This window comes from Barbatula barbatula (genome assembly GCF_947034865.1).
Source record: "Barbatula barbatula genome assembly, chromosome: 12".
NCBI lineage: Eukaryota > Metazoa > Chordata > Actinopteri > Cypriniformes > Nemacheilidae > Barbatula > Barbatula barbatula.
This window is the reverse complement of record NC_136775.1, coordinates 14,913,401-14,933,230: the sequence shown is the minus strand read 5'-3', so window position 1 is coordinate 14,933,230 and position 19,830 is coordinate 14,913,401. Positions and strand designations below refer to the sequence as shown.

Below are 19,830 nucleotides of genomic sequence, written 5' to 3'. Positions count from 1 at the left end.
GTCAGAAAACGTACGAAAAAAATACGGAAAAACACTGTAAAATTATCTGTAAAACTAACAGTAAAATTCCATAGTTTTTACAAGTTTTTTTTTCAACTCCACAAACACTATTACCACTGTCACTTTATTTCTGTTGTACGTCTACACAAGTTTACATGTTATTGGTTTTTGTTGAGTTTTTTGACAAAAGCTAAGGAACGTGTATTTCAAATCATTGCCTGGTTTCGAGTTTAGGCACTGATTTTGTCATCCTTATTTATGTTTCTGTATGAAATTAAATTATATTCTTAAACACATTGTCCACAAAAATGGACCTGTTCAACCTGTTTGGTGACAACCAAAAAACGCCTAAGCGAAACGCAATGCATTCTGGGTACCATCAAAGTTCAAAACTAATTTATGACTTCCAGCATGCATTGCGGCAGAAAACAATTAAATTGTTGCGATCACCACTGTTGAGATTAATATATAGATTTTTGATATCTGAGTCAAAAATCATATGCAGATCTTTACACTGTTCAAAATCTCTTTATATGGATTGTTGCAGGAAATGTGGGTCTCCAATGTAAGCTCATTAAGAAGCTAAACAACATCAGATAAACATTTCTGAAACTCAGACAAAAGAATTGCATCACTTTCTTTTGATATTATTTGCTATTAAAACTATGTTTTATAAAAACACTGATATAGCAGCCAAAAGAAAGAAGCTGTTTAGATGAAGGATGAAACAGCCCAAACTAGAGCAAACACTGATCACAATAATGGAGACTTTAAACAACAATAAAACATCAAGTCATGGGTGTTATGCTGCAGTCACTGTCAAGCAGAAGTGGTGGTCGTCTTCAGTATTCTGACATATTTCCAAGACGAATAGTGGGCGCGGCTCATGTTTTCCGCTGTTGAATTGATTAGACGAATAATAAATACAAGATGTTCCTGTATTTTTACGGTAGTTTGCAGGCAACCACAGCTGACATTGTGGGTCATCACTATGCCGAAGAGTGGAGTCTGTGTTTAAGTCAAGGTCAGGCAATGAGGTACTGATGTTATGCTGCATGTTGCTTTGTTTAAAAGTGACTTTGAGGTTTTTTAAGGATGAATCGCAAATAAATAAAATAAATAATTTTATAAAATAAAAAAGAAGTAATGTTTTCACTTTTATGCATTAGGTCCATAAACAAATTGTATATATATATATATACTAGAAATACAAGCTCTTAATATAAAAGATTCAAATGTATTAAGATCATACACAGCTTGAAGTTTTTGTCCTGAAGTTTTAATCTGCAAAGCTGCTTACGTGCTTTTCTTGTATTTTTATGGAATTTTACTGGCAACCACAGCTGCCGGTATTTTTTTGTTAAAACTACGGAACATTTTCCAGAGTGTGATTTTGACCACAGTGATGGGCTGATAGAGGATGGGTCTCTGTCAGTCATTAAATCATAGAAATATTATAGAATGAGGTGTCATGCTGACATATTTAAATTCAGATCTTAAATAAAAATGTAGTCATATTAAAATAAAATATTTTAATATATAATTATTGCCGTATTCAAATTAAGATAATAAAATATCACGAGTTTGGTTGCAAAATTAATTTTTTTTTATCCTGTTAGTTGGCTGTATTTTTTGAGTTATTATGGCTCAAATTAAAAGAAACCAACTGCAGTTTGATTGATATTAATTGGACTGCAGTTATCTCATATTGGAACCAAACACTTCATAGACTAAATTACTAATTCAACAAGTGAAGAGTTCATTTACAAAAACAGATAACTCAAAATTGTTTTTTAAATTCAAGTTTTTATTCTGCATTCCAATTAATATCAATCAAACCATTTGTTTTTTATTAAGTAACCATAACTTAATGAAATACAGCTAACAAATACAAAAAAACACAATAAACACATGATAACACAATAAACAACATGATTTTTGAATTGTTTTATAAAAGGAGTTATCTTTTGCAAATAAGCTTATTTTAGATAAAGTATATGTTTGCATTTTTTGCATATTTCTCATAAACAGCTAGCAGATATGAGTAGTCTTTATGGTTGAGCTCATTGTCATGAAATCTTTCTAAAATGTAAACGTTTCAAGGTCTACAGGTGTTACAGCCATTTTAGGATTTTTGTGAGCCTTAGTGACTAAGGAGTCTTCTTCACTACCCCTAATGTCTGTAGGATGTCTAAAATTAGGACAGACATGCCCATTTTTTCACCTACATCAGCAAGTTTTAGCCTTAAGATGTTTAGTGAATACGGACCTTGAGCTATAAGACTAATATTTTGTTTCCAAAAAAATCCATTAGATCACACGCAAAAATTTTGGCTTTTCAGCATCTTCTCAAATAACTCATAACTTTTACAAAAGATAGAAACATTCAGTGATGCTCAAGAAGGCAACAACATAACCCTATAATAGTTGTTTTATACCTAAAATCACCAGCCTTTAAACAAACAGAAAAGAAAAGTGCCCCATCTGTGAAATCCTGATTAAAATTGCGTAATCGTTGAGATTAGGAGCATCAAGTAGCCATAGAAATGACATGAAAAAGTATTTGTGTTTATTGCTATAAATTAAAGATTATACGATAGATTTGAAAATACTGTTTTATTTCCTTTACAATTTGAAAAAACTGAAATTGAATGATTTTGTTGACACTACAATTTAATATTTTGCTAAATAATACTGGAAGTGGGATTTATAAACATTTATTTGACATTACTCAGTCAGTATTAATAATATCAAGTTTATATTTTACAAAATGTTAAAATGAAAACAGTAAATCACTAAACAAGGGTTTTCACAGACTGAGTCACAAATACAGTACAAACTGTAGCAGTATACTTTAATATGTCATTATCTCGTTGCAAAATACAATTCAATAAGATGCAATCCCTTTAATAAAAATGTTTTGCATACTTCTCATATTTAATAGCATTGCAAATCAAATGCTTCACTACAAAACAACCTACCACTGTTTTTTACTCTCAACATTAATCACAGCAAACCCTCACCAAAACTTTCACATCTAAATGTTTTCTCCTGGCTCTATGTAGTCAGCAATCTGAGCCATGTACTTTGTCATGAAGCTGGATGCCAGAGGTGCTGCAGCGCTACATGAACTGACCACAGTCCTGCTATCGGGTACATTCTCATGGAGACCATTAGTGCCGTTGTCCCCCGAGGCAGAACTTTGAATAATGCATGTGATAGCTCAGGCTCTCAGTGGCCGGAGGCACATCAACTGCTCTTGTTACCTCTCACGGCATATCCTGTGAGAGTCACAGGTCAACATGTCGCCTGCTGGACTGCATTATGCACCGCTCAAAACCACCATAGACATATTCTGCTCACGGAAGCAAGACGCACCAAAGCCATCACAGCCTTTAAAGTCCCACTGAAATCAAAATGAAAGTTTTTCTCCTTTAAATAAAGATAAGTTAGCCTTAAGGACGTCAACAAACTGATATGCTCTTACGCGCTGACAAAATTCCCATTTAGAAGATACAAGCGTTCAAAACTGACAGTCTGGCACATTACGCTACATTCAGCCTCTCGTCAAAGTTCCCGTCCAATCAAAACCGCTTTAGAATCCGAAGAGTCCACCCCCTTCACTATGAGAGCAGCGGAAGCGGCAACTCATATCAGCCACTTGTTCGCACATTTATTATGGCCTACATGGTGAATGACGCATAATGCACTAGATGGGGGATGATCTAGACAGTGAACCATTAACATTAAAGTCTTCATTTCCCGTCAGTGTCACAGGATGGGGATGAAGCCACTTGATATGTCTCACGCTCTCTGCATTTTTCAGTTGAAATTATGTCAACCCATCACATAATGCAACGTGTTCCAAGGAGTTTCTCTGGGACTTTAAGGTACTCCCCGATTAAAAAAGTAATACTTCTGGAAAATGATTCTAGTTTGCTTTCCCCAACGTGTTTTAATTCATTTTTGCTGTATTGTTCGTGTGTGTAGATATATTTATTTTCTCATGATTCTCTTTTGAACCGTACGTGGAAATTTTTGTTCACAGTCTTCAGTCTTAATTAGAGTGAATGAGAAGATTGTGTGTGGGCTGTTGGAGGAGGGAAGTGAGTGTAGTGCTCTGCTGAAAGTGATTCCTGTCACACACAGGATGTCTGCTCACTCTCTCAAAAGAGACCCCCCCCCCCACACACACATTGTTTGTAAGGGACTGTTTCTAAATATGTTGCTTTTATTTGTAGAATTTAGATCATATCGAAGTTTTTAAAGTTTTTTTAATATGCATATTTCGTTTTTAGGGAACATCTGTAGACACCCAAACCCAACCTCTCGTTTTCTATCCATACACACAACTGGGCTCAAGGTTTTTAGACTTTTAAGAGGATGTCTGAAGTTCCCCTCAGGTTAACACCGATGTCCCCATAAGGTAGTGAAATTGAAAGTGGACGGAAATACTTTGAACTATATGTTTGCTTGTTTTTTTTCACGTGTGAGACGAGAAACAAAAGACCGCAAGAGAAAATAGGGAGAGCGAGACAGCTGCTGATTCCCACCCAGTCACCCAGCAGGCAGAGCAGACTGGAATTCCCCATTCATGTGTGTATGGGCACCCAGAAAGCTTTTTAAAACCTTTACTTTATTGACAATTTCCCAATGATATTACACAGATTTACAAGGAGGCATTTCTCTATAGGGCGGTCACAATATCACATTTTCCCTCCACATTAATTGTGGGGCAAACGTACTAACAATGATGATATTAGATAATAATTTTCTCCATATGTTCTAAAATATTTTTTATAGATAAATAATGCTTTCTGTGATATTCATCTTTAATAAAATACAAGGGAGGCCGGAGAAAGTTTGTAACCATTGTGGCTCTTAAGGCAAAATATTGCAAAACCATCACATACAATACCGGTGTGTTAACCAAACAAATTTAAATTTTTTACACCATATCAGCACTAAAGGCTACACTGTAAAACTTTACTGTAGTTTTGCAGCAGGTTTGCCAGTAACTTACCGTAGATTTAATTACGACTTAATATTACTTTCCTGTTAGTACTGTTTTCAATTTCATTTAAACTTGACTTAAATCAAAACACTTTGAGGTGGATTCCCAGACAAGGATAACTTTAACCCCGGTTTTTTAAGTAGTTTTTAAAAACATACTTTACATAAAAACAAGTATCTTGGGACAAAATAATCGCACTGATATATTTTAACATAAATCAGTGACAGTGTAAGTTGTTTATCAATCAAGACACCTCTGACATTTAAGTTAGTCTGCATGGGACTGAAGTCTACTTGGCTTAAGCCCTGTCTGGGAACTTTTTTGTTTCAAAATGAGCTATAAGAGACGGGTCTCACTACTGGCATTAGCACAGCAACACTGAGCAGTATTGTTTTCTAGTAAAACTATTTAAAACTTTAATTACCATACATTTACATAACAAGAAAAGTGATATTGGACAAAAAAAAGATATTTAGTCTTGTTTCATGAAAGAAAATAAAACAACAAGGTAAGTTTATGTTTTAAAATCTACAGTAAGTTACTGGCAACCTGCTGGTAAATATTTTACAGGTTACTAATGGCAAACTCAGTCAGGGTATGATAAATTGACAACACAATGCAAAAAACTCACAAACAAATGTTATATAACTCAACAATGCTTATATTTACATTTACATTTAGTCATTTAGCAGACAATTTTATCGAAAGCAAATAATTCAGGGAGCAATAAGCGATATGTCATAAAAGAGCAATACGATAGGTGCTAATACAAAGTAACTAGTTTCAACAAAATTTAGACCACAACCTGTTGAGAGAGGAGAGAGGGTTAGTGTACTTTTTTTTCTTCATTTGTCTGTCAAGTATTTACAGAAGAGATGGCTTTTATATCAATGTAAAAATACAGAAGAGATGGGTTTATATCAATGTAAAAATAAAATAACAGTTAAAGATAAATCATAAAAGTTATTTCATATTAATACATAGAAAATGTAATGTCCAGAAATGAAATCTCTGAATAGAAACACTACATAATATCTTTTTAAGCAGGACATTCTAGCGGTGCTGGATTATGTACGGTATTCTCGTATTTGTAACATTAACACAGTATCGATAATCAGAGTGATCTATATCAGGGTGTGACATATTGGGACACCCCTAACTCAAACACTAAGGTTTTTACAAACACACATTTTATACAGTGCAAAAACTAATCATGACATTTAAGAGACTTGGATCAAAGTATTGCAACAAGGTTGTTTCTTTTTACACTTTGAAACAACCTTATCAAACTTCTATAAGTAGTAAAACTGAACACATTCACAAAAGTTTTGGCACTGTTTTATTACTTAACACGCATCTATGAAATGGAGCAGGAGGGGGAGAATATTATTCCAGGCTGTTTTGGCACCAGAAGACAGCTCTATGAAAGGTTACTCAGGTGGTCTTTCCTCAACTGCTCCGTATCTCCCCCAGCAGAATGTCAGTTCCAATTCCCTGACCCGATTACCCGGTCTCTCACCCAAATCATCATGTGAACCTCAGATTGCTGAAATATGGGCCCGTGAATCTGATACTCTGTTGGGTTTTGAGTCTTGATGGAGGTGCTGAGAGTTGGTTGACGAGGGGGCCCAGCCGCCCGCCATATTGCCGCCCAGTATGCCGTGTCATGTTCTCTGAACAATCGCCGTGTCCCTCTAGTTGGGTAAACAACAGAGGCTGTCAGCCGGTGTCAGGTTCGAGCTTTTCAAAGCAGAAGCAGGAGAATGACAGATGACCGCTCTGAGTGGAGCCGACACTTCGTTGATAATGGTGATCCGAGTGCTGATACGAAGAGGCAGAGTGCGATGGGTGAGAGAGATATACCCGGTAAAACATACAGAACCCACAGTTTCAACAAACACACTGCTGGGAAAGACTGTGAGGCGCTTTCAGTACGATTCGCCGGTCTGCTTGATTCTCTGATTCTTCTGTGGTGGAAGTTGACACTTGTTGAGGTTGAATCGAAAACGATAGTCGCTTTGCAATGAAAGCTGAATTCAAGGCTATCTCAACGGCATAATGACTAAATAAATAAATGAGCAAAATAAGTGGATGGGATAACCCACAATAGAAGTGAGCCAGTAAAAAGTCATAAAAATATTTATTTTAATAATAATGTGTAGGTGTTATTTTAAAGTCATTTAAAGTAAACAACATTAAAGACATTCGATTCTTTTGAACTTGGGATGTGTCTTTTTAAAAAGTAAATACAATTTTGACCATTTATGTAAAAGTATATAGTTAATTGTAAACCCTTCAGAGAAAACTTTGCTTAAAGTCTTTTATAAAAAACGACAGGAACTCTGCTCAGTGTTAGTTGCGAGATTCACAGATGAAGGGACTGTGTTTCATGTCAGCCATCTGAATTCCTTGCTGTAAATCAGCTCACCCTTTCAAAAACTGCTCAATGAATTAAACTCCACAGAACACTTTCATTAAAATGAACTCTATGTAATCTGTTCAGGGTTCATGGGGTTGACAAGCCACAAAAAAACAACATGTCTGACACGGCCGGCACGAGCGTACCTGTAACCTGAGCTGAGAGACCGTGGCGTGCCAAAACTCGGCAGCCCGGCGGTGAGAAAGAGTGCAGTTAGACCGGATCCCCACCCATCGGGTCTCCTCGCTCAACCCAGAGCGCCGGTCAGGCCTGCACAGTGGGGTTCCTCCATCTGGGCACATTTCTACCCTGACAGGAGCCACAACTACATTAAAGAACGCATTCACTCGCAGCCCAGTTAGGACAGTCACTGCTGGAGAGAGAGAGAGAGATTTGTCTGTGATTTCACTTGAATGCTGCTGAACTTTCATGCTGTAGTCCATCTGTCAACCATTATGCTGGGCCCTGGATGAAAATCTGAGCTCCTCCTCCACATGGCTTGTACAGAGAGGATACTGTTTGGCGAAACTAAAAGTACAATACAACATTATGTAGATAAACCAAATACCAATGACCAGTGTATATTTAGAGGTAGGCAGATGATTAAAAAAATTGAAGGGATAGAATAAATAAAATGAGTGTAACTACTTTATACCTCTTTTTGGCTTTCTTTAAAATCCCATCACACACACAGAGTTATGCAGTTTGGTTTAAACTCACACACCTGATAAATGAGCTTTAAAGTTATAGTTAAATGTATATTTTCTTGTTTTCCCTTATGATTAAAACGGACAAAAGACGTAATAGATGAATAGATAACAGCGACCTCTGGTGGACTTTTGAGAAGAAATAAGTGCAGATTTAACAATGAATATCACATTAAAGAAAGTCTTGATTTTTGTCTTTATCTTCTGATGTTGATATACAACGATATTAAACAAGCAAATTAAAAATAGATTTTAGCGAGTCACTTACAGCACTAAACTTCTAAGTATAAAAGCTTCACTGATGTACATTTGACAAATCTCCTAAAGGAAATAAGTTTATTTCACCCCTTATATCTTTGATGCAATTGGACGAACAACTCCGCCAATCAAACTCCATCTACTTTCTGATTGGAAGCAGGAACGCTGTCAATCAAATATTAAAATTCAACAATGGGAGGAGTTAAAGCTCAGGAACGAAACCCGTGGTCATTTTCACCAGACCGTCCTGAAGAAAAGAGCTCCGCGTCGTTATAACTGTGTGTCGATACCCCCAACACACACATCCTCCCCCCCATCCCAGAGAGCACGCCTCCGTGGGTTTCATCAGCATCATTCATTTGATATTCTATAAGTAAAATATCCTAAAAACTCACTGAAGTGTTTCAAAAGAGACACACGGCACCATGGTATTTGTGATTCACGCAAGGGCTTTACAAACCAGTCAATTATTAACTGAAATTAGGGATGCTCGAGTATGACAAAAACATAATCACGATTATTTTGGTCAATATTGAGATCACGATCATTTAGCACGATTACTCACTGACATTTGAAACAACGTAGGAAAAATAAAAGAAACGAGTCTTTTAAACCGAATAACACTGAAAAATAAATGAAAGAAATAGCACAGCTGACCCGCTGTAAAGAAAAGGGGTGCGCTGTGGATTTATACCACTAGTCAAGACAGGATTCTTGCAAAATGGACTTTTTACCTCGATTATTTTGTTTAAAATAAGGGATTATATATGGATTCATTTTCGATTATTGCACTAATTTAAATTTCGATAATGTTTCTTAATTAAAAGTTAAAATAATTCGTCTGTTTAGTTACTTCAAACCGTACCTTCTTTTTGTCTACTTGACAGTGATTTGAAAATATGAAATCAATCTGTTCAACGTGGTCGCGTATTAAGAGAAGAGTGCGCCCTCCAGTGGGCTCCAGCATGAATACACTCATGTCACAAAATGTTACCTTCTTCAATCTTTCCCAAACTGAGATGCGAGAAAGGTTTAAGCAGTAATAACACACGCCGTTGTTCCTTTCACGCACAAACAGCTGGCATCATTACATGGAACTGTATTGACAAAACGAAAAATGACATTTCCGCAAATCCAATTGTGGAATTGTGAAATGTAATGATTATTGTGTGTAATAATAAATGATGACGTTTGTGAGTATGAGTAAACCCGCCTCGAAAACGTCAGTTCTCTGCCAGGTGTTCCTCTCAGGATGCGCCTTTAAGGATTCCTCCCCCGGCTTTCCTGAACTGACCTCTTCCCTTTGAAACCACTTCCTCCCCTTCTCCCAATCGGCCATGTTTAATTTGTCTCATTCACGAAAAGTTATGTAAACAAAACTAGAAAGTCGCGATTCAGGAGGCGAAACTTACGATGCATTAGGTTACCGAATTGCATTGTGGTCGTCTGTCCGGATGCTTGTTTGAGCAGACTGATCATTTATCGGCAGCCGTGGGAATAAAAGACTAGCGCGTGAGACATCGGGAGGTGGGCTCGACACTTCTCAAATGCAGCATCAATGGCGGAGTGCGAAAAGCGTTTAGCGTGTATAACACTCATTCATAAGTCTGTTTTGTGAATAAAAAAAGTTGTCGGTGGGAACTTTACACACGACGTGTAGGCTGTGCACATAATATGTTGGCATCGATGCTAAGTTGCTATTGTTTCTAGGAAAACTGCCATTTCCTTTATGACAGGTGCATTCATGACTCACAGTAAACAAGCACAAATACGAATTTTATGCATTGGATGTTTTTATGTATTTTTTTAGCTGCATAATACTTTGGCAAGCGTGTTACAGTAAACCATGAGGAAAAAGCAGAATGTGAAAAACAGAAAAGCAGAAGAGACAACGGTCGTCCAGGAGTTTGCAGTGGAAAAGATCACCCGCAGAAGAGTACACGAAGGAAGAGTTGAATACTATCTGAAGTGGAAAGGCTTCACAGAGTGAGTATCCTTAAACTCTGATGTTGTTGTTTGTGTGCCTGGCATTTATATTATGAAAATCTACCAGCGTATGAAAATCTCTCTTCAGTGCTGAGAATACTTGGGAACCAGAGGACAACCTGGATTGTCCCGAGCTAATAGAGGAGTTTCTCAGAAACCCGTCTGTCACTGGAGAAACAGATCCAGACGGGTGTCAGTCTACAGACCATGATGTCCAGCCTAAGCAAGAGTTAACTGAGGTCGATACCGATGTGGTTAGTCTATATTTATTATACATTTGCATTTAGTCATTTAGCAGACGCTTTTATCCAAAGCGACTTATAGGTGCACATGCTGTGCCATTCAGACTTTACACTTTCATTTTCACGGGGCACGTAAAGGCTCACTTACACTGTTGTTGTTTATCCCCATTTAAAATCTATGAGGTCCGTTGCTTTAGAAACCAAAGAAAAAATATCTATTTTCATCTACATTTATATAAAACATTTTTGGGCATGATCTAGCATAAGCTCTTTAGTTTTTCTTGCAACTTTAATATTTATTTTATATAAAGCGTCTACCTGAAAACAAAAATTCAGTCATCATTAATTTGTTTAATATTTCGTCCAAAAACCTACATGATTCGTTCTGCTGTAAAACACACAAAAAATATACTTTGGGAAATGTTTCAGTGGTTTTGTGTCCATACAATGAAGGTCAATGCAGAACGTTCTTCAAAATATAATTTGTGTTCTGCAGAAGAAAGTGTGGCTGTGTAAATGATGAAAGAACCTTTTGGACATTTTTGGGCGACTTATTTTTTATAATCATACTGTATGCATAAAATATGTAAATAAGTGGATTGATTCTTTGGAGTTTAGTCCTGCGACTCCCTGTCCAAACCCACATGTTCACTACTCTTTGAAATATATCGGCAGTCTCCATTGTCAGGTTTTATAATGTTCTGTTCTTTGTCTGGGATGTGCAGACTCGCCAGCGGTCTCCAGTGGAGCTTATTGAGAGAAGTAATGAAGAGTCTGACGATCACAGCTCTGAGATCCCTGCAGGTCAATCGAGTCATCCTGAACCAGACTGCATTATCGGATCCACAGACCGACATGGAGAGCTCATGTTCCTCATCAAATGGTAATATTTTATACGACAGCACTATAATTTGAATTAGGGTTTAATTCTGTTTTATATCAAATATATGTAACTTTGAGGGTCATATGTTTCATAAAAGGCTGTACACCACTGGAGGAATGGTTGTGCATAGATACCAAGTTCCTTTCATGTTCTTTGACACAGAAGTGATCAAAAGCACCCAAACCACACTCACTGCAGTGGCCATCATGCTTTGTGGAAGTGTACAGAGGAGTTTATAACCCAGTACAACATATATGTTTATGTGATTCTGTTACTTTAATTTGTTACGTTTGTTCATTGATGCTAGATGATTATTTCTTTATTTCCTCTCAGGAAAAACACTGATGAGGTGGCTTTACTGTCAGCCAGGGAGGCTAGTAAAAAGTGGCCCCAGATGGTAATCGGCTTTTACGAGGACAAGCTGACCTGGCACGCAGAAGAGGAGCCATAAGCGAAAAAATATGGTGCAGTGGATAATACTGTACCTCCTGGCAGCTTTAAATGCGGTCAAAAACACAAACACTGTGGCAAAAGTTTACTGTTTGATTTACCACATATCCATAGTCCACACTTAAATGTAAACACACACACTGAACCTGTAGAAATGTGAGTATTAGAGTTCTGCCGAAGGGTATGACATGTACAAATCTATGTGTTGGAATCTGTTTTATGCTGAAGGGCTTTTTTAATAGGTTGTTGTTATTATAAGCAGGATAGGCAATTCGTTACAGGAACATTTTGTGTTGCTGGTTGAAAATCTCTTCACATCCTTAGAAATCGCTAAGTAACGTGATCAAAATATATTTATAGAAATATAAATATTTTGTGGAAGGTGCAGGTCAGGACCATACAATGTTCGTCCAATCATTGCATTCGGTCCGAAATCACTGCTCACCCTCCTCGCATAGGCATGTTCTGTCCTCGTCACGTTCTTGTTTTAGAGGTGTTCTTCTGTTGTTGTTTATTATGTTTTCTTCATCATTCTGTTTTTTTTGTGAGGACATACTGTATAACATACTGTGAGAGATTCAGAGTGGACACTACTTACTCAATAGGAATTGGTTTTGTGTGTAGATGTACTTACTGTATTATGAAGACTGACTGTACTACGATAAATCTTGTGATTTGTGTGGTCTTATTGTAGCTCATGCTGATATAAAGCTATAGATTTGCACAATTTTATTGTAGAATGTAGCTGGTACAGTAAACATGGTAGCACATGAGTTGTTTTGTCAGCTACTGTCACAATCACAGTATGTGTTTATTTCATTCAATTCATATTTTTCGTCAAAGACTTGTCCTCTATTTCTAGCTTTTTGTTGTTTTGGTAAAGATCACTGTTAGCATTTAATCCTGTGTGAACTAAATCTATAGGTGCTTAAATTAACGTGAAATTACCTCAGAAATGTTGTGATTCTTTGTAAAATGACATATGTGTAATTGTCATTAAAGAACAAATAAATAAAAAAGATCAATAGTGTTTTACTTGCATTGAAAAAAATAATCTCACAGTAACTTTGATCAGTTGTGCCTGAATGACCCTACAAGTAATTTGACGTGATGCTCCTCTTGTTAGGATGTCTTTTCATGCTGTTACTTATTTTTTATGATTGTTCTGGTCTCTTGTGTCTTTGGTGGCTGGTAAAAATGAAGCACCACTGTCAGTCAGGGACACAAATTGTGCATTTGTGTTTTTCCCCATTCTACAGTCATAGTGAATCAGCTTCGATTGGTCACACCAATGTCTCATGAAAATACTTCCTTCTTTATTCTTCCCATTTTTAAATCCGTACTGGCTAACACTTGATAGTGAGTTCGTGTCTGTTGGATTACGTTTGCATTCTTGTTATTGGTCCTATGCAGGAGTTCACTGGTGTGTGGGTGAGGGATCCTCGCATCCAGAAGGAGGATTTCTGGCATGCCTACATGGATTATGAAATTTGTATACACGTGAGTTTGCTTAGGATATATGATGTACCCAATGTGGTCAAGCTAATAGGATAAATATCTTGATACTTTTCTGTATTTACACAAACAGACGAACAGTTTGGCTTTCACCAAGAAGAGTTCTTGTGTGCGGCGTAGATACAGCGAGTTTGTGTGGCTACGTAAGAAGCTACAGGAAAACGCCCAGCTCATGTATGTATCCTGTTCCTGTTATATATATCCTGTACATCCATTGTTTAGTAATCGGACATCTATTCTGTTTCACTTTATAGATATTGTTACACAAAGTTAACTACTTAAGTTGACATGAACTAACAATGAACAATCCTTTTATGTACTGTATGTCTCTGTTTAACGAATGGACAATGAACTACTGAATTTGGATAAACTAAAAAGATTAACTATGTAAAATTATATTGCTCATAGTTGGTTCATTAACTCATTTATCACCTGATGTTGACGCACTTTATTCGTATTCGTAAAGTGTTACCATTTATTCTTATTGGATTGTAATTATAAATCTCAATTGTAAAAATCCATAGATTTTATCTTTGTAATATCTTGCCAGACATGTCGAATTTTATCAATAGTGAAACAAACTGAACTTTTGTCATGCATTACCACAAAAAAAGCCTTTGTGGTTTACCATTTTCGTTCTATGCTTTGCAGAATGCATCTACCCAAACTTCCCCCCAAAAACCTGTTCTTCAGTCTCAACAATGCCAGACAAATTGGTGCCCGTATGGAGGGGCTCAGAACATTTCTAGAATTGTAAGTGTCCCAAAAAACCTTAAGAAATGACGGCATTCATATAATAAATTAAAAGCACTATTGAAACATTATTTGAAACCCCAGTACGTTCAGTTTCAGTCATCGTTGGATATGTTTGTACCATTCAGGGTTGTTCACAGCCCAGTGTTCCTATCAGATAGTTGCCTGCACCTATTCCTACAATCCCAACTGAGTGTGAAGAAGATGGAGACCTGTGCTGAGGGCAGAAGCCGCTATACCGTCTCTGAGGCCATTCTCAGTTATGGCTCTGGAATCAAACGCTTTGATTCAGAGGAGAATCCGGAGGAGGAGGATGACACACACTGTGAATCAGAGTAATGGACATATACGTGTGTTTGACTATTTCTTGCTAAACATGGAGCAAACTTATGCAGGCTTCAAAAAAGGCAATGCTCAAGATTATATGTTTCATCAAAGTTTACAGTGGACAATTAAACATTTCCAAGATTGTTGCCAAATCCTTGATCAATCAGTCTTGCTTTATCCATATTTCATACACTGATGTATTTCATATGATTTCTTTTGATAAATCTGAGAAAGAAAACCTAATAAAATGTTAAATTATTTCGAACACATCATAACACACATTAATGTCTTGCTTGGGAATCAAATTAATGTAAAAAACATAATGTGGCCTCTGTGGAAGATGGTTTGCTGTTAAAACTACAGATGTGTGTTGAGAGGTTTATGAGAGGAAATTTACGCTTGTGTGTGAAGTCCCTTAAACGCAATAACCCTATCCTAACAAGCAAATACAGGGCATTAGGACGTTATGTGATTTAAACCCGGCCTCGGAGAGCTAAATCCAAATAATCATCTCTACTCAAACAATTTTATAGCCATACTTAGCCATAAAAGACCATTGTCTGGATGCCATACAAATTGTGCTGTCTAATAAATATTCAACAATTGTGTGAGGCCCTACACATCTATGACCAACAGGTGGAGCTGCAGCCCTTCTGTCTTTCCATTGGATGCTCCACACACCTGTAAAACCATAAACATTTCACCAAGGACAAAAAGAATACGAATTCAGGGAGGATTTTCTGCTTTTTAAATCCTTTACTGCTTTTACAGCTTTGATTGTGACATCAAATCACCATCATTTTCAGAGCAGGAAGAGAGATTATGTGAAGGAGTCTAGGAAGTGTTTGCTTAATATCCATACAATATTTTCATCCATAAACTTCAACAAAACCTAGCTTTATGCTGGCTGACAGGAAATCCTTTTACTACGATTGTTCCAAATATAAGAGTAATTTATACACAGATGCTGTAAAAGGACCTCTCATAGATGCAGTGAGTTGACCAGTTTAAAATATTTTAAGGTCCACTTCATGTTTTGCTGTATTTGCAACTATTCAACTAGGTACGAGGATCTGATTCCTCCGTTTCAGAACGATTTGCCTACGGTCTTATTTAGGTGTGAAGATAGGGGAGGAGCTTTAGTGTTGCTTCTTTCTGACAATTGTACATTTTTAAATTGATTTAAATGTCCCAAAAATATCTAACCTTTATTTTGTAGTTGTTGGTCTGTTTTATGAATACGGTCAATGATTGTTTATTTTTTGTTAGTTTAATGTTTTTGTCAATGTTTATCAGATGTAATAAAATGCATTCATTGATAGAGTGGGGAGGGGGAATGACCTTACAAAGATTTAGAATAAGAATATTTGATTACAGTAGTTTCCTGTTACCACCACAACCCACACCACCAATATGCAAGACTAACATGAGCTGTTGACACTTATTTAAGCAGAATTGGTTTGATAAGATATTGTAGAATGGAAATACAGCTGTGGAAAAATATTTTTTTCTGAATTCTTCGGGTATGTGTTAAGGTAAGATTATGTTTTTATTTATATGTTATTATGCTTTTGTAAAAGAGAATACATGATATCATCAAGACAAAAATATGCGTACAGGGTCACATGACCTGCATTTCCCAGTACCCATTCCTTAAAGGTCAAGTGTGTAATATTTTTTATAATACATAACTGTGTGTTGAGAGCGCTTATAATGTGAAGTGCTTTTCTTACCTTAGAATGAGCTATTTCTATCAACATACACCGCGGGTCCCCTTACATGGAATTCGCCATGTTGTTTCAACAGTAGCCAAAATGTGCGACATCTTAGTCCTGTGTCAGCCACCGTAGTGCTTGAAAAGTGAGGGGGGAGTGGTGGACTGAGGGATTGGTTGCAATTCGCAATCTCAGACTGTACCTATCACACTCCATGCAAACACTTGACTGTGTGTGAGTTTGTGCAGACTGGTCCAACAGGTTGAAATGTTCCTCTAATCGCCTGCCCCCTGAACGTCACTCACCATGGCTCCCTAAAGAACGCTGACGGCCAGCTGCTGCTGTCTCTGTAACGATGGAGACCGTCTTAATAAGCTCTGCACACACTCAGCTGCCTGATAGCTGCGCTGGCAGCCCTTGGCCGAAGCTCCCAACGGATGCACAAAAACCGGTGAAGAGACCGGAGGTGTGTACGCATCACAGAGACAAGTCGCTCTAACGGTTGTGCAGGGGCAATACCGTGTTGACAGGCGGAGTCCCAGCGCAGGCTCCTGTGTTGGTTAATGTCAGCCCGCTGTCATTCCGTACACCTACTGAGATGACGCGCTTGGTCCTCGCTGTGACATCTTCATGAGGTGTATTATTTATTCAGCAGGCCAGTCAGAACAACTGAAAGGTGACATTTGAATTATACTGTAACATCGAAAGCACGGTTTTGTTCTGTGAGTCCCCTCAGCTGTTTAAGCACGGAGACTCTCAGGATAAGAAACATTTTTTTTGTAGAAAGTTTCATGTACAGTGAAAGGAAGTGGATACTTAAATGGATGGTATACCATTCAAATTCTGTCATCTGCCCTCAGTTTATTCCCAAACTGTATTAAATTATATGTTCTTTTGAACACAAAAGACGATATTTTGGAGAACGTGGGAAAATAGTTACAATGTTAGTGGTTACAAACATTCTTCCAAACATCGTTCAGCAGAACATGTATATGGGTTTGGATTTTTGGGTGAACTTTCCCTTTAAATCAGGTAGAAATTAACTTCACACTCTTAACAGGGAACTTACTTTAAGGTCAGAGTGTGTCCGGCAATTAGTTCATTTCAGAAAAGGCGCATCTTCTTGAACTCTAAACCTGTACCCCATCTGTGAAGACTGTTCGTACAGATTGGTTATAGAAGCTATGCTATGCTAATGTCACACGCCGTTAACTTGAACACGTCTGACACATTTGCTACATTAATTAGATTACTGTGTCATCCTGAGGTGAGGGTGATATTCATTATAAATTCATAATCGGGGAAACAAAGGGCTCCCGGCTGTATGACTGACAGGTAAAGTCACCTCTGGACCTTCTCTACTCAGCATAGACCAGTGAGGGCAGCGGGGAGCACACCAAATTGGGGTGGAGAGGATACACAGCAGAAGCTGTCTTATTAAACCGCACAGGGTTTGTCGAGCTGTCTGTGATATGTGTGTGTGTGTAAATGCAGTGAGCACGGTGGGCGTGAGTGTACCGTATGCATTACCCCTCCCGTCACTTTCACACAGGGCGGTAATGAAGCTGTCTTGGCCGCCAGCGTGTGGATATGGTTGATATTCAAATGAGAGTGCCGTTCACTTGCTGTAGACAGACCAGTCCAATTATGAGCCCAGGCCAGAGACCAGGTCTAGGAATAGGGCAGATCTGCTGTAACGCTGCAGGGTGAGGCGGTGTTATTTCCAGTCAGTGGATCTCCTTTCATGGTAGAGTTTGGCTCAGAAATGTAGGAAACTAACCAAAGAGAATGTACGAAATACGGCAGTACCCATTCACTTCTATTGTATGGACACAAAACCAATGCAAGTCAATGGGTACTGATATTGTTTGGATATCAGCATTCTTCAAAATATCTTCTCCTGTGTTCTGTAATTGAACCTATGCTGGGATGTTTCAACCTATTGTTGAGTCAAATACAAACCTTTCAGGGTTAATTTAACACAGCATTTGTGTCAGGTTTCAGGCCACCAACCCCATATAGGATCAATGCCTCATGTAAATAATAACCATACAACATAACAACTACCACACTTCATTGTTTTTATTCATTAGCAAACTTACCAAATGTACCTTTAGGAAACAGTCATGCTTCCCAAATCCTACTGGATGAGAACATTACTTTAACAGCAAGTACTTTTCCTTTCAGCCAATGCAGAGTGCAACTTATAGGAAGCCATTTCAGATGCCACTATTGACTTTAGCAGTATACTATAGTGCTCAGGACTGAGAGCACTATTGACTAGTCTGTAATTGTCTGTTTCCCTCTTCTACAGACTGTTAACCTTGAGCTGCCACGGGGGGAGCCGTCAGATCCAGTCCACTGTCATGACAACACTAAAATCTGTCCAGATCTTCATAGATTGATTTGAGGTGCCTTCCATGGAAAGGTTGCGTCCAAACTGTTGAGGGCTTTACCTTGAGCCTTTAAATGGAGCCCTGTGAGGCTGTTTAGAATGAAGATTGCGTTGCATGTGTGCGTGGAGGTCAGCCGTTCACGCTGAATGTGCAGAATACAACACAAACAGAAGCTACAAAAGGTGACAGAGAGGTGAATGACTCCACAGGGGAGACCACCATCTGCTGCAGGGCTTGTCAGCACTTTTTATGATCCCGAGCGCATATTGCCTGACTAAATGCACATGCATGCACATATGCACATCGCTGTAGTATTAACCATATGTTTTAACTAGTTTTTAATGTGTTTATATTTGTAGAAGGATGTGGTGCCCATCAAGCTCAGAAATCATAGTTTGTGTTTTCCAAGCACATGCTGAGCTGGTGCATGATGGCCAACAAAATTACAAAGATATTCGAGAGCATGAGAGGTGTGTCAGATAAGGTCCTACAAACGTTTGACATAAACACACACTGGTGTTGAATTTGAATTATACACGTACAGCAGGATCTACAAACCTCGGAAACTCTTTTCGTGTCTTTTATACAATACACGCTCTATCACCTTGCAATAACTCATTGTCTTCCATCAGGATGTGGGCTGCATAGGAGGGGAGGGGAATCGTCTATGTGTCCTGTCTCAACATTAAGCTCCATCTGAAAAACAGCCCTCTGTGCCACCACTGCCAGAGCCAGACGTCTTCCCCGTCAGTCACCTGTCGGCAGGGAAATGAATCTGGATGCAGCATGTCCCCCATTCATCAGCGCTGACAGGCTACCTTTGCCTGGTTCCGCTCGGATGGGGCCTTCGTCACTGCGGGCGGAAGAGCATATTTCTGCTGGAGATGAAGAAATTACTGTGTGTGCAGCGCTGTGAAGTGACTCGTGAGGGGAGTGTCATTTAGTCGGGTATTAAATGGCATCAGTGGGCTGCCCTCATCTCACAAATACTCCTAGAGGGCAAATCCACAGAGACATGTTTTCATATGGCAATCTTCTTTCATATTACAACGGGTTGATTTAACCTTCTTCTGGGAATAAATACACAGTATTGTGGGAAAATGTCTTTTTGTATGGGATGAAGTGAGGAAATGTGTGCTCAGGAGAGAGGATTTCCATTAAACAT

The 19,830-nt window shown here is 38.1% G+C and overlaps 2 protein-coding genes and 1 long non-coding RNA gene across 5 annotated transcripts; all 3 read left to right on the top strand.

The window, feature by feature from the left end:
- The first annotated feature begins 9,626 nt into the window (after positions 1 to 9,626).
- On the top strand, positions 9,627 to 13,003 carry cbx3b (chromobox homolog 3b). Of its 3 annotated transcripts, none has more exons than XM_079470572.1 (5): positions 9,627 to 9,925; positions 10,209 to 10,384; positions 10,473 to 10,638; positions 11,352 to 11,509; positions 11,843 to 13,003. In XM_079470572.1, exons 2-5 carry the CDS (start codon positions 10,245 to 10,247, stop codon positions 11,958 to 11,960), a joined length of 582 nt encoding a protein of 193 aa, XP_079326698.1. In that variant the 5' UTR covers positions 9,627 to 9,925; positions 10,209 to 10,244; the 3' UTR covers positions 11,961 to 13,003. The 3 variants fall into 3 exon arrangements, with proteins under 3 accessions (XP_079326698.1, XP_079326700.1, XP_079326699.1); XM_079470574.1 differs by having other exon boundaries at positions 9,687 to 9,910; XM_079470573.1 differs by having other exon boundaries at positions 9,690 to 9,984.
- Positions 13,004 to 13,277: 274 nt separating this feature from the next.
- Positions 13,278 to 15,159, top strand: snx10b (sorting nexin 10b). The gene is made up of 4 exons (XM_079468718.1): positions 13,278 to 13,459; positions 13,548 to 13,648; positions 14,126 to 14,227; positions 14,356 to 15,159. Exons 1-4 carry the CDS (start codon positions 13,367 to 13,369, stop codon positions 14,564 to 14,566), a joined length of 507 nt encoding a protein of 168 aa, XP_079324844.1. The 5' UTR covers positions 13,278 to 13,366; the 3' UTR covers positions 14,567 to 15,159.
- A 788-nt stretch (positions 15,160 to 15,947) lies between these two features.
- Positions 15,948 to 19,830, top strand: LOC306901278. Its single transcript, XR_013787375.1, has 4 exons — positions 15,948 to 16,089; positions 18,584 to 18,858; positions 19,025 to 19,135; positions 19,298 to 19,830. It is a non-coding gene; the product is annotated as an uncharacterized lncRNA (long non-coding RNA).

Excerpts from the sequence above, each read along its gene's own strand:
- cbx3b (XM_079470572.1), top strand. The coding sequence starts at position 10,245 with ATGAGGAAAAAGCAGAATGTGAAAAACAGAAAAGCAGAAGAGACAACG. Across the intron at positions 10,639-11,351 it reads CTGAGGTCGATACCGATGTG|ACTCGCCAGCGGTCTCCAGT; the intron begins GTTAGTCTATAT and ends TGGGATGTGCAG. Across the intron at positions 11,510-11,842 it reads CTCATGTTCCTCATCAAATG|GAAAAACACTGATGAGGTGG; the intron begins GTAATATTTTAT and ends ATTTCCTCTCAG.
- snx10b (XM_079468718.1), top strand. The coding sequence starts at position 13,367 with ATGCAGGAGTTCACTGGTGTGTGGGTGAGGGATCCTCGCATCCAGAAG. Across the intron at positions 13,460-13,547 it reads ATTATGAAATTTGTATACAC|ACGAACAGTTTGGCTTTCAC; the intron begins GTGAGTTTGCTT and ends TTACACAAACAG. Across the intron at positions 14,228-14,355 it reads CTCAGAACATTTCTAGAATT|GGTTGTTCACAGCCCAGTGT; the intron begins GTAAGTGTCCCA and ends TGTACCATTCAG.